Raw genomic sequence first — 14,496 nt, forward strand, 5'->3', positions numbered from 1 at the left:
TGTTAATTAGGCCGCGTAGAAACATAAGGATCTTCCCCTTACTAGAATTCACTGATGAAAAACCTGCAATGACATTCAGCTTAAAATTAACGTAGTGTGAAATGAAAAGTACAAACCTTTAAGTGGAAAGCTGCCTAATGTAATTTTCACAATTACCATTTAATTTAAGAAGCAGATCAAAGCAGCGCAACATTTACATTTTCAAACATGAAGTTTTAAAGATCAAAGTCCTGTAGTATTTCCAGACTGCATGTATGTGAGTAAGTTGGTTAGAGTAATGAATCTATGCAGAGGGAGAACATGAGCTGCTCGTTTGCTCCGCGCAGCACTTTCCCCATCGTCTGAGACTGTAGCAAGTGGCATCTGCAATAAGCATCATCAACAAGCACCCGTTCACATGATGCATAAATAGAAGCAAGGGGGGCTTTGGGGTCTAAAATAGCATTATACGAAGTTTCTGACTGCTGGAGAACTCTCTCCCTGAAAGTAGCCACTGCTGCAGATATTTTTTTCACCATTCCTGCCTGACAGCTGTCATTTATCAGTGCTTATTCAATGCTCAGAGGTCATTAAAGACTTCACTTCATTGTAGTGTTTAACAAAAAACTGTTTTCATGTCAGTGCTGTAGCCTAATTGTGCCAAAAAGTTAAATAGAGAGAAATGCACTATGTAAATATTCCAAAACACGTCAGCTTAATTCCATGAAGAAATGAACTATCAGCAGCAAAAGTGATGTTTTAATGACCACTGGGAGTTGCTGCAACAGACCCTGGTCGAATTCAGTGTAAAGTAGAAAGTGTCCTGGCACTTATATCCAGGAAACAATGAAACTTTTAGTTCATATTGAAGACTCATGCTTACTTCTGAAAGCCTCCTAAAAAAGACAGCTTAGAATTCAAGATTAAAACCAGATTTTTCTCAGCAGAAAAACAGCTAGATTCACAGCCATAAAACCTACACCAAAAATAAAAAAAAAAATAATAATAAAAAAAGATGATCATTTAAACTGAACCAGTAAACAGAAGCTGCTCATGGAAATTGAGAAGACGGCCAAAACTTCTCTTACTAAATTGAGGAATGTGACAACACCACATGTGGTAACGTGCAATGATATGTGGTACCTGATTGCTGGTGTTACAATAACATTCTATCCCCAGAGTCTTCCTTATTGTACGCTAAGATCCTCAATACATCATGCTGCCTGTCAGACTGGTCCCAACCACAGGATGGATTTTTATCTGCATCTCCCTTATGTTACCTATTTCCCTTCCAAATCATGGGATTAAAACTATTTTAAAAGTAGATGGGAGGGGATATACAATGCTAACACAGAGACTTTAATTCTTATATCACGGTGTTACACATCTAATACAGGAAAGAAAGGGACCTACCTCTAAACATGAAAGGATTTAAAGCAGCTTTCTCAAGAGAAGCTTCTCCAACAGATAATTCTCATGGTAAGGATGTTGAATTCTGTAACTAAGACTATCAAGCTTTTAAAAAGATGAACAGCTGTTATACTTTTACAATAGTTGAGGAACCTATGTACTAATAGTACACTGGGAAAGTGTTCTGACAGACAAAAGTAGTTATGTAGAAGCAAGTGACATACTTCAAATCTTCTCCTGAGAAAATAGGAAGGTGAGTGATATCCAGGCTCTTTAGATGAAGAGAACGATGAGCTGTGTCCAGCTGCAATTAACTCACAGCATCCTAATCTCCAAGGATGTTTATGTTGCATAACGCTGTGGAATATGTGGGTGCTCCTGCCAGATCTAAACTGGTTCACATGGATTTGTGTATGACAGCAGACACACTGCTTCCAATTCCCAGCCTACACCAGGTAGGTAGACACAGTCAAAGCACTTAAAGGTCTTCATCTGCATCTCTGTCAAAAATTAAAGCCACTGTGTGCAATCCAAGCAACGTTATATGCATCAGTAGATGAAAAACTTGGTAAAATTGGTGCATGTCACATCTACCTCCGCTAGCAGTCTGCAGAAGAGTGCCCCTTCCCAGAGGGGAATATATATCTCCCCTGCCTTGAGAAGAAACAAAGATATGTATGCTTCTTTACTTGAGTGGAGAAGCACATGCTCAGGTTGGGATGAGAAGGATCCGGAGATCCAGATCTCTTCTCCATATCTCCCCCCCAGGAGGATTAAGCTCAGTCTGTTAAACTGAGCCTGCAACAGACTGCATCTGTTCCCAGACTGAGCAATAGCGCAAGAATAAAGATAAGATGTGGCCAAGCTAGACCCACAGCACAGCTGGGTTAAGGGATACCACTCTACGGAAATTAAAAAAAAATAAGATTGAGGTGAGGAAGGCTGGCATACCTTTAAAAACAGCCGAGACACACCAATATCCTTTCCATATTCCACTCCCCCGTATCTGAAAAGTTGCGTGACATTAGAGATGTCTTCTACTGCCTGAGAGACACCCGCCGCTATCCTGCCCCCTCGGCTGATCGCGGAGGAAAGAGAAAACAATCAGATGAGTCACCGCTGGAGATCTGCACGGCTGGATCGCATCTAACCCATCTACGCACCAGACACAGGAAACCAAATTACTGCCAGCCTCCCGACCACATCTGCTTAGACGCTGGAAAAAGCTGCTCCAACCTTATGGGTTGTTACCGTGACCAGCAGATACGGTTCTTGCAAGAGGCCTGCCCACATGCAAAGACCAAATCTTGTTGCTGAAATGTGCACGTAAAGCTTTTTGAATTCTGTCAAAATTAACCATTATATTGAGAACCAGGCATGATTTAACAGCATTATTCTTCTTAACTACAGTATATCCAAATAAGTTTGGGAAGACAACATTCACCTTTCCACTGTGATTTTCAAGGGGAGACAGTTCTCACAAGGAAAGATTAAAGATTTCACCAGAAAATGGAACACCACAAGATTTTAGTTGTCACATTAAAAATAAAAAATAAAATTAGAAATTCTTAGCTGGGGAGGTAAGAAAGGGAAGAAAACAAAAAAGGAACCATAGGTACACACATACATGCATTTTTCAGCCAGGTCTAACAGAAGGCTTCCATGCCCCATGGTAGGTAAAACAGACAAATAATGATTTTACAAATACCTAATTGAAAAAAATTAAAATAAGTGTAATAACACATTCAGAAATTTAGAACAGTCTGAGACTGTATTCCCCCAATCTTAAATGACAAAAATGCAAAACAAATGCAAAAAAAAAAAACTAACCCAGATTTAAGAAGTCAGTACGTTCTACAAAATTTCATAATTTAAATACTTACGAGGTAAAAAATTCATTCCAGCAAGAAGGAAAAAGTAGTTATTTACAAATAACCTTAGGTGCACATTTCTCCTCTTCCTTTTCCAAGCTTCTCCTCTGCTATTCCTCCACGGTGCACAGCTCCCAACCCCATCCACTGACACCCGACATGCAGAACTTCCTGGAGTCTTTAACGATGCTCCCAAATGAGATTACAGCCCGTGTCTGCAAGACCTACGCCAACGTCACAGAGGACTTTTGGATTTTATCAGACACATGAAAGCTAGGTCATTAGTGAGCAACCCAGTCTGTGCATTTTAATGGGAATTTGTCTTTGAAAAAAAAAAATTCGTCGACACGTAAGACTCGTAGCTGTGAAGCAATACGCTCCTGAATAATCATCGAGTTGATGTTTATTATATCAGCTTCCCCCCCCTCCCCGCTCCACAGCATCAGGCAAATGTCTGTGAAAGATATACATCTGTACCTGGAGCTCATGCCTTCATCCTCACCCCATTTTCAATCAGTCCAAATAAGAGCAACTCCACACAACCTTTTTGTGGAATGCTGAGAACTTGCAATCCGGATGCGCACCTGACATTGTGCAAAAAAAAAAAAAAAAAAGTAATATATAAAGGTGAGACCAGTGTAGGTAGTTAAGACAGTCGATGTCATTTTGTTACAACCCCTTCTACTTGCAAAAGAACTCACAGTCAAACGTCTGGTCCATTTTTGCTCAGAATTACATTTTTCAGGTGCATCAAAAAGGTACGTTTTGTCAGTGGCACCATTTAGGCAAACGGAACACAGTGACACAAGGAGGAACAGAGGTTTTTCCTAGTGTGAAAATACAGTAATGCCTAGCTTCATCTAACCTGAAACAGTATCCAAAGAAGCATTTCAAGGCAGTGCTACAGCTGTTGCTACAGAACCCCCCACGCCCATAGTGTCAAACTTGGATCTTAATTTTTCTTCCTCTTCTCCACAGCCACTTCGACATCTGGTTTCGTTTGCCTCCGTTCTTTATCACATTGTGCTGACATGGTCATTTGACCACATAGAAAGTCTCAGATCAAACTCTACAATCTAGATTTTTAAAATTCCTTCCTAAAGGAAAAAAATAAGTAACAAATAGCAGGGCTAATAAAGTACTTCCAGGAAAGAATTTGCAAACAACAGTGGAGGTTAGATCTGGGATTAGATTGTACCCCTGAAGGGCAGGTGATGATCACTGCAGAACTGCTGAGCCACCACCTCCGAAGGACCACCTCCCAACCAACGACACTCCAGCGAGACGCAAGGGCTGCTCTTGCCGTAGTGGAAGTCAGCGTATAAGCATATCAAATACTTTCAAAATGCTTCGGCCCAGAAACTCCTGGCAGAGTTTCTATTTAAAATAGCTCCAACTGTATTTATAAGCCTTATGAAATTCATCCTGAAGAAGTTATTTATGGCTGGAAGCCAGCCTCCCTAATTCAGGTGTCTAGCTTATCCTTCGACCCCGGGCACCTAGCGAACGGCTCCCGAGTCACATAAGGAAGAGAGCTGGGCAATGAGCAGAAGCAGGTGACTTGAGAAGCCTCCAGGGAAAGAGATGGCTTGTCTAAATTCAGGTGTCTGCCTCTCTTCATCCCACTAGCTCGGCTGCAACCCAACAACCAGCTGCCACCAAAAGGCCAACTCTGACACCACCACCTCTTCCCTGGTGCCCATCTCACCTCCCAGGAGCCAAATACCGCAAAACAGGTTGAGTTTCCATCGTCAGATGAACTCCCTGAGCCAAATCACTGGAGGGTCTACACAAATGCCACTGCCACCACAAAAGGAGGCAGGAGAAGCACATGCCAAGCACAGGAATTTCAGTGACACCTTGCTGTGGTAACATACCAGCACTAACACAAAACCACATTGTTGTGGGACCTACCCAGGAGGACAGCTTGGCCCAACCAACAGTTTTCACTTTCTGTGCTAGCTGAATTGATCCCAAGCCAGGTATTCCTTTAAAGCTGTGTTATGTGACAGAGATTCTGACTTTTTTGGCCAACGTAGTAATAACTATTTCCCAAAGTTAGTATATCAGGTTTCTTTTCTAATAGTAATGACTGAAAGCTGAACCACATCCAGAAACGAAAGTTAGGACTTTCACATGAGCTGGTGCAAAAAAAATGTGCCAACACACCCAGCACTGGCAAAAAACAAAATAAAGCAAGTCTTACAACCCTCATGCCCTTCCAAGATAATCCCAGATGTTTTGTACCACTAATGCAAACCACTGCTGAAATTAAGTTTCTCTATTCACTATAACACAAACGAAAGTTTTACAGCTAAATATCCAACTGGAAGCTAGCACACTGTGAGTCAGATCAATACATCTTTCTTCTCATTGGAAAAATAAAAATTTAGCACTATTCATAAACACTAGATTTACAACTGCTTGCAGAAGCTCACAGCATGAGGAACTAAAGAACCTATTTTGAAGTAGCTTATTCACTACATTCCTTTAAAGTTAGATTTTTCTCTTGGATTGACAGTATTCAGATATGTGAAAAACAGCAAAACCAAAACACTCCTTCTAAGGTAATTTGGATAATAAGTTAGGTGTGTCAAGCACACCTTAGACCAGCAGAGGCATTTCTAATACACTGGGTCTGAGAACACGTGCTGTTTTTCATTAAATTGCTGAAGTTGGAAAGCCCATTTTTAAAAAAAAAAAAAAAAAAAGATAGTTAAGAGTTATGTTAGTCTCGTTAAGCAGAAAAGGGTTGGGGTTTTTTCATTTTTGTTTTGTTGGTTTTTTTTTGTTTGTTTTTTTTTTAAACAGAACAACAACCCTCCTCCAGGAGTGGACAAAGAAACTTTAAAGAGAAGGAGTGGTAGGTACAAGAAACAGCTGGAATGTATCTGGTTCTTACAACACAATAAAACCCAAGTGTTTTCCAAAGCTCAGCAAGGTCACCGCCTAATGTAATACACCCAAGTGCTCATTAAAAACTTTAAAATTTTCACCAAAAAAAAAAAAAGTGTTTGACAAAGAAAAGGTGATAAAAGAGAGCCCATAGCAACCAGGGGGAGGGGGGCATACTGAACGTGGAAATCATCATCTCGCCTCCTCCCCAGACTATGGGTGGAAAAAAAAAGCATGACCTCACAAAATTGAAGAAAGGATCAGGACACAGTGCAAAAAAACAAACAAACAAAAAGACAGGAGGAAAAGAACAGAAGTAACACCATGACTAACTGTAGCTGGTAACCACAAAATACTGAACAGAACCAAACAAAAGTCCGGTCAGAATTGTTTGTAGATCCCCTTAAGCTGCAATACACTTCCCCAGTACAGAAGACATACCCATTTCTACAGTCAACAAGTTAATTCTTCCTCTTAAAGCGTCTGCAGACACTGCTTTCATGTGAAATTTTAAACAAATGCTCAAAACTACGAGGATAAACCATCCACAAAGGAAACGACACTGTGAACTCAGCTCAAAGCTATGCATGCCCATCACGCAGGACTGTGTGAAGACAGACTTCAAGCATCTCTGAGAAATCCAAATATAGACTTAACTTGAAAATATGTAAACCCACCTTGCAGAAATCGGGAAACAGATTTTACTCCCAAGCAAAAACTGGTCCCATTTTTCTCTGAAACACATCACCAAATACACCAGACACCTTTCCTGAGGTCCGGAAGGAAAGAAGGGGACAACAAGGTAACAGAGAGAATAATGTTCAGCCAGATAAAATGGTATTACTGTCACCCTCTCCCTCTAAAACATTATTGCTAGCCCTGTCATATGCCACAGCACCTTCACAGTCTGCAGCCAGCGGGGAACATTATTTCAAGGATTTACATTCCCACAGTATTTACTTAACAGCATGTATATTTATGTATCAATTCATATTTATATATTAATTGGATACACTTAGATTTACTCCATGCAAGGGCTCACTGCCAAGAATCTACACACAATACTGAAATACTGATGCATCCACCTAAAGGAGAGTTAAATACGTCCCTTATGCAGACGTGAGCCAGGACTTTGGCAGCCGTGCTGTAAGAAGTTCTCCAGAAACCAGCCCACCCAGGTTTTATGACTTGACAGAATTACCCAGTATTAGACATAGTTTAAGCAACACAATATCTAGATTTTGCCTTTTCATTCACGCATTTTTCATTCTGACACCACCCAGGACATTGACTGTCTCTCTACACGCTACCTGAGAATACCTTACCCAGAACTGACAAAAAACTTGTCAGAACAATTAGTTCAACTGAAATAAAGGTACCTACAAGAAGAAGATTTGAACAGTAAGATGAGTCTTCTATCTCTACAGTTATTCCTCCCATCTGCCATACCAGACTGTACACATTAGATTCATGCTTGGGGGAAAAACAAAACAAAATAATCACTGAGGTAAGATCTCTATGCAAATATAGGGAAAGCATCGCTCTTAGACCTCTTGCTGCATTTGCAGAAGCCATAAAAATATACAGTAGAAACGCAGATGTTGAACAGTTTCAACAAATAAAAACATTTGGTGACCACATGTCAGAGACCGTTCACTGGATTTGATGGCTGTGCCGTTGGTCCAAACCGAAAGACTTCAGTAAGTAGTCCTGGCTCTCAAGTTTTATCCTCAAGCTGACTCTTTCTACCAAGCTACTCTGCAAATCTGCTTTTTTAATCTCCTGAGCAGGCAGGGGGGTGGGAGGATGTGTGTCTGTGTGCATATACACGCATTGGGTTTTTCCCCTAGAAAAAGACAAAAACAAAAGCCCCCAAATAATTTTCCAACATCCAAGATGTAACAGATACTTTTAAATCGCAAAGGAAGATAGTTTGGGACTCTGAAAAGCACATGTAATGCAATCATAAATGAAGTTGTTAGCACACACAACGGCGCTCAGATAAATTAGGCTATTTCGCTACCTATTTAATGGCCATGGCAGATACCAGCAGCAGAGGTATCTTTATAGTTGCCGTCTAGACATGCTGGGCGCTCTTCCTCTAACGCTGCCTTATCAAAAATGATAAAAACCTTATCTTGCAACAGAAATCCTAACAGGGAAACACCTCTCTCCATCAACACTGGGCAGCGTTAGCACTAGAAAGGACTTGTGTTCCGCTGCATGAGGAACAGCCCCAGGACTACAGGCTCCTGCTCATGACTCTGAGACAGACGTTCTCGACGGCGGTATCAGATGAAATTAGTAGCTCTCAGAACATCTGACTTTAACAACTTTAGATCAGTTCTTAGGGAAAGAGATTCAGCTCCCAAGCGGCCCTGTAACAGAGTTATTAAGAGTTATTTGGCCCAACACCTATTTTACACTTCAGTGGATTTGTCAAGGTTGGTCCATGTGCTTTCCTACAGCCCTGCTGCTTCCCTCCAACAATTCATTCAGGCACACGCTCGCTGCCCACCCTCCCTCAGACGGGATGTAACATTCGACTGCTTTGGGCGGGGGGGGGGGGGGGGGGGGGGGGAAGAATAAATATTCAAGCATTATTTGCCTCAGGGCACACTAACTAAAGATTTACAGACTTTGTGGGTCAGGTTTCAAGTTGCTTTAGCAAACAATTTCAAACCATAGACATTTACCTGAAGATTAGGGTTCATTTATGACACAGCACAGGAATTAAAAGCCGAGACGTTTCACAAGAAAACGGCACACACCCTTCTTTCCTCTTGAACTCCTCGAGGGGCATCACCCCTGAAATGCTGAAGGGTGTTTTGGGGGAGAGGGACCATGTGTCCCCTTCGTTCACAAGGATGAACTTGGTGGTGGGCTGCAGAGAGGAAGAGGCAGACTGCCCTCCCACATCTTGAGGCAGGAGAACAGACTCGGCAGTCTGGGATATTTAATAGCTGGGGGAAGAATGCTTTGGTTTGGAGGAACAGCTTTTGGCTTGCTTAAGTTGTAATATGGAACAGAGCGCAGTAAAATAATTTTAACCCAGCTATTTCTAGCTTTGGCAGACACGGCTCTACCTTAAAGAGACTATTTCTGAGTTGTGTTGTTTCAGTGTTTTATTCTGGTCTCGGCGCGCACCAGCTGCCCAGCTGAGGTGCTCAGTAAAGGCTGAGCTGCACCTGAGTTTGAGCAGCACCAGTTGTTACAGGCAGAGCTCAGAAAACTCCAGAAATCCCAGATGCAAGAACCCACCACCACAAACCACTGCTGGGTTCTGGATAAAGGACACCCGAGAAGAGCTTGAGTTTTGCACAGAAAATGACCACTCTTTCCCCCAAAAGGTGATGTCCTCGACAGCCAGCTCTCCCAGAGTGACTAACCATCACCAGCTGGAGTAACCGATATCAAGACAAGCAACATTACCTCCTCTCCCAGTTCACCACAGCACACGAAAGAGAAGAGGTTGGGGACTACACCTGAAGAGGTCTTGGCACTGTAAAGACTACAGACCTGCCTTGTCTGCATGATCATAAACTACGCCTCAACATGAATCTGAATTAAAGAACAAAGCCTTTCATTAACTAACACCAGATATCAGATGCAATTTTTTGTTGTTATTGCTGTTAATCAAGTTGTTGGCTTCTTTGTTTTTGGTTTGGTGGTTGTTTTTTTTTTCTTTTTTTCCTTTTTTTTTTTTTTCGGTATAGCATAAGAACTAGGATCAAATGTTTGAGCTCCCACTAGCCAGTGGCTGCCATACAACATGGAGACTCCAGCTGGGAACAGGCGGAAGAGGGACCTCACCAGGACACAATTTTCTCTCACCAAAAGCTTTCAGTACAGATGGGGTGAAAACTTCTGATGTTTCAGGGTAGGGTTTTTTTAAGATCTGACAAATACAGCTGCTCATTCCTGTTACAGAAAGCCCTCAGCTTCAAGGTTTGAGCTCAGGTCTTTTGAGGTTTTTTTTTAAGTCTCAGAGTCCAAAAAGTTCTGTATTGAAATACAGAAAAATGTTAACACAGATTTCATTAGCAAAGGGAAATAATAACAGTTTACAAAGAGATTTTTGCTTGTTCTTTTAAATATATAGTAGCTAGTGTTTGTATGCTTTCATCTTCCTCTAATGTTAGGGGGACGCTGGCACACAAAACCTTATCAAAACATAAGAACTTCAAGTTCATAAATATTTGGAAATCTGCCTCATCTTCAAAACTAATTGTTTAATGATTAGGACTCACCACGTTTCGCTCTCAATTATGTACACACCACTGCGTTTCACCAAGACTCACAAAACCTTGAGACCATGTCTCATTACTCTAAAAATACCTTTACTCTTCTCATACAACAACGGAAATGGCTGGTTGTGGCTTTTTAACCCATCTGGATTTAAAGAGCAGAGAAACACAACAGAGTCTCTGAAAGGCAAACCTCATTTCATAGGGAAATAAATATTTACATCTTCCTTCAACATTATGGAATTCTTAACATCCTGTTTATCAATACCTCCAGGTTTTTAAAGTTACTCAATGTACAATAAAAATGTTTCTCCAAGGGGTAAGTTTAAAAGTAACTTTAAAATGAGAACAGCTTTCACATATTAGAAACAAAGTATAACCACACAAATTAGATGGAGAAGGGGGAGGGAGGGGAGCCGAACATATGGTTTTTCCACTACAGAAACAGTGCGCGCTTTACACTTACATGGCTTTGCTAACGCTCCCATGTGCGGGCAAAGGGAACCTTTTGTAGGAACGGTACAACCAGCCAGTATCCAGTGAAGATTAACAATAATTCAAACAAATCCCCAAATCCTTAAAATAGGCTTTTCAAAGACAACATTATGTCACCTTAATGAAACTATTTAAGGTAAGCTTTGCCAACTTAAAGAAAGCAAGGTAAGAAACATATACGCAAGAGAGGAATGCTTTAATCAGCTAAACTCACGGCTAGCTCTGACAAAATTGACACTTGGGGAAGCCAGGACTGCTTTAATTACCTACCTACATTCGTGGATGGCACTTACGGAATTGACACTTGTGGAAGTCACTTGTGATATGCTCGCCTACGGTGCTCTCGGTTCAAAATTCTCAATAGATTTTAAGCACTAGATGTCATCGTTTTACAGAGGAAACAAAGAAGCCTGAACTCGGCTCTTGACAAGCTTGCGAAGATGGGGGGTAAAAAGTAACAAGCACCCTTCTTTGAACATTCGCTCTTTGGAAAGTTAATGGGGCAGCATTTCTGATAATGGAAGTTCCAGCTCAAGTGAATGAGTGCAAAGAAATAAGCTTAGTATGTTAAAACACATATAAGCCAGCACGCTAAAGCTCCTCCACAATGACTCTAAGTGAGGCTGCTCAATGTTTCTAACATTTCTCATAACACCTTCCATGCCGTCAGCCACCCTGACTGTTCTCACACACGCACACACTCAGGTACCACGATGAGCAACCCCTTTCCTCGCGCGTTAACACACACTGTGATTTTGTGCGACGACACAGAAAAACCCAAGATATTCCACATCAAGCCCTGCACGCAGTCAGGCACTTATGTTTAAAAACAGGAGAGAAAGAAAATGACTGTAATTTCAGGTCGCTCTCTGCCCCGAACTCTTTCGAGACAGGAAGGCGAGGAGTGCCTTTAATTCCGACCGTCTCAGAGCAAGCGCCGGAGAAGCAATTTAAAAGACGGCAAGAAATTATGAGCCTTAATGACAGGCGGGCAGCCCTACCCGCCTGTAATTTGGATTTCGGGGCGGGGGGGGGCCGTCGTGTAAGGAGGGATCTCGGAAAGCCTTCACGATACCTTCTAAAAATAGCAGCCCGCAGCTGCTGACAAAGAAACCAAAGTTTGGGAGCCGCGTCCCCGCCGCTCCCGCCCGGCGGCGGCGGGGGATGGTGCGGCGAGACCCCCGACCCACCCGGGTGCGGCGGGGAGGGGATGACAAGGGGGTGACACAGACAGACGGACGGACGGGGACCGAGCGACGCCTCACCTCTACCCATCGCCGAGCCTCGGCGAAGGCCGCCTGGCAGTCGCACTCCGCGTCCTCTCTCCCCTCCATGGCCGGCAGTGAATGCGGGATGGTGGCGGGAGGGGTGGTGAAGCGGCCGGTCCTCCGGCGAGGTGGGGGCGCGGGGAGCAGCCGCTGTCATTCAGCTGCCGCCTTTTAACGCTCCCCGCGCCGTCTCCTCCCTCCCTCCTCCGCCTCCTCCCCCTCCCGGGAGGCAGCTCGCTGGCGCTCAGCGACCGCAAGAATTCGAAGGCTGTAAAGCAACACACACAAACACACACCCCCTTTCCCCGGACGCCCGGGAGGGGCCGCAACCCCCCGGCGGCGGCGGCGGCGGCTCCGTCCCGCCGGGCCCCTGTCCCTCCCGCCGCCCGATGGAGGCCGCCCCCGGCGGCTCCCGCCCCGCCGCATACCAGGAATAGCTGGGGACAATCGCACCTTTGAGGGCCGGCCACCTCCGTCCCGGCCCCCCGCCACCTGCCGCCCCGCGCACCGCCCCCGCCCGGCCGGGACGACCCTGGGGCCGCCTCCCGCCCGCCCGCCCTCCCTCCGGGCCGCCGGCCGGGCAGAGCCCTGGGCCCCGCCGGCTCCCGCACCCCTTCACGGGCGGGCCTCGCCATGCGGCCACCGACAGCGCCGGCAGCCGGGGGAAGGAGACGACTCCATGCTCTTCTGCAGCCGTGTCCCGTCTGGGGACCAGGTTCGGAGCCTTTTGGAAGACACGAGAGGAGCTCTGGAGAGAGGGACCTGGGAGTCCTGGTGGACAACAGGATGACCATGAGGCAGCAAAGTGCCCTTGTGGCCAAGAAGACCAATGGCATCCTGGTGTGCATTAAAAGGGGCATGGCCAGCAGGCCGAGGGAGGTCATCCTCCCCCTCTACTCTGCCCTGGTGAGGCAGCATCTGGAGTACTGTGCCCAGTTCTGGGCTCCCCAATTCAAGAAAGACAAGGAACTGCTGGAAAGAGTCCCTTGGAGGGCTACGAAGATGATCAAGGGACTGGAGCACCTCTCTTATGAGGAAAGGCTGAGAGACCTGGGTCTGTTTGGCCTGAAGAAGGGAAGACAGAGGGAATCTCATCAGTGCTTACCAGTATCAAAACCGCAGGTGTCAAGAGGATGGGGCCAGGCTCTTTTCAGTGGTGCCCAGGGACAGGACAAGGGGCATCGGGCACAAATTGAAACACAGGAAATGCCATCTCAACATGAGGAAAAACTTCTTTACTTTGAGGGTGGCAGAGCACTGGAACAGGCTGCCCAGAGAGGTGGTGGAGTCTCCTTCTCTGGAGATATTCAAACCCCACTTGGATGTGTTGCTGTCCAGGCTGCTCTAGGTGACCCCACTTTGGCAGGGGGGTTAGACTAGATGATCTCCAAAGGCCCCTTCCAACGCCTACCATTCTGTGATTCGGAAGACAGGAAAGGAGCTTTGGAAGACACGAGAGGTCCATGCTTTGTTTTGAGCTCTTTTCACACAAAATGACCTTAGCAGAGATGCCTGGGGCAGAGCTGGAGCTGCACAGCGCAGCCTCCACGCTTGCCTTTCTGGCTCTCAACACCAATCTGCAGCAGCCCTGGTTTTGCTTTCAATACCCCTACAAGTGCCCAATGCTTTATTTCACTTCTGTCTCTGCCTTACCCGACACGCTGCAACAGTTTCTTCGTGACTTCCCCATGCTCTCCTGTGTCTCCTGAAGCCCTGTCTCCATGAGGCTGTTCCCAGGCGGACTCCTCCTGAGCCCGGGTGGCTGGTTACCCTACAGTAACCACAAACACCGGGTCAGTCAGGATTATGCTACACCACACACACGTTTCTTCCACCCTTCCCTACCTTCTCTGTAAGCGAAACTGAGTTGCTGCATGCATCTTCTGCTTGTAGGGCCCAGGGCAGAACACATCACATAATTTTTTTAAGGGACTAGTGAGAAAAGGTAACTTAAAATTTGTACCGCACGCAAATTAGCTTCTTCTAAGATGTCTACTTGGAGGCATATCTTATTTCTGCTCTGTAAACAACCTTCTTAGAACAGGAAAGAAGACTTTAGGAGATGTATTCGACATAGCAAGAAGCTATTAGCCATCAGTTTCTGCGGTACATGGAAATTAGTGTTACTGGTGCTACACACAGGCAGGAAAAGCCAGTGACTGTGGCTGAAATAAGTTCCACAGGAGGTGTTTGGCATTCATTAAAGTTACAAACGCATAAAAATGATGCAGTTAGCTCCTCACAGTGGTATGATCTGAGACAACTATCCAGTAGAGCCAATGATGAATGAAACAATAATCAAAGCTATAATTTTGAAGGTTTTTCCCTACT

At 44.6% G+C, this 14,496-nt stretch overlaps 1 protein-coding gene across 8 annotated transcripts in view; it reads right to left on the bottom strand.

Moving 5' to 3' along the window:
* Positions 1-12,560, bottom strand: part of LMO7 (LIM domain 7) — a 139,322-nt gene extending 126,762 nt beyond the window's left edge. For 6 of the 8 annotated variants that reach the window (XM_074564043.1, XM_074564035.1, XM_074564026.1 and 3 more), the window contains exon 1: positions 12,163-12,373. In XM_074564043.1, coding sequence (XP_074420144.1) covers positions 12,163-12,231 — 69 coding nt within the window. In that variant the 5' untranslated portion in view covers positions 12,232-12,373. Of the gene's footprint in view, positions 1-12,162 lie in introns of all 8 variants that reach the window. The other 2 variants (XM_074564052.1, XM_074563923.1) reach the window with 2 other exon arrangements.
* Between the last annotated feature and the right edge of the window lie 1,936 nt (positions 12,561-14,496).

This window comes from Larus michahellis, chromosome 1 (genome assembly GCF_964199755.1).
Source record: "Larus michahellis chromosome 1, bLarMic1.1, whole genome shotgun sequence".
Lineage (NCBI taxonomy): Eukaryota > Metazoa > Chordata > Aves > Charadriiformes > Laridae > Larus > Larus michahellis.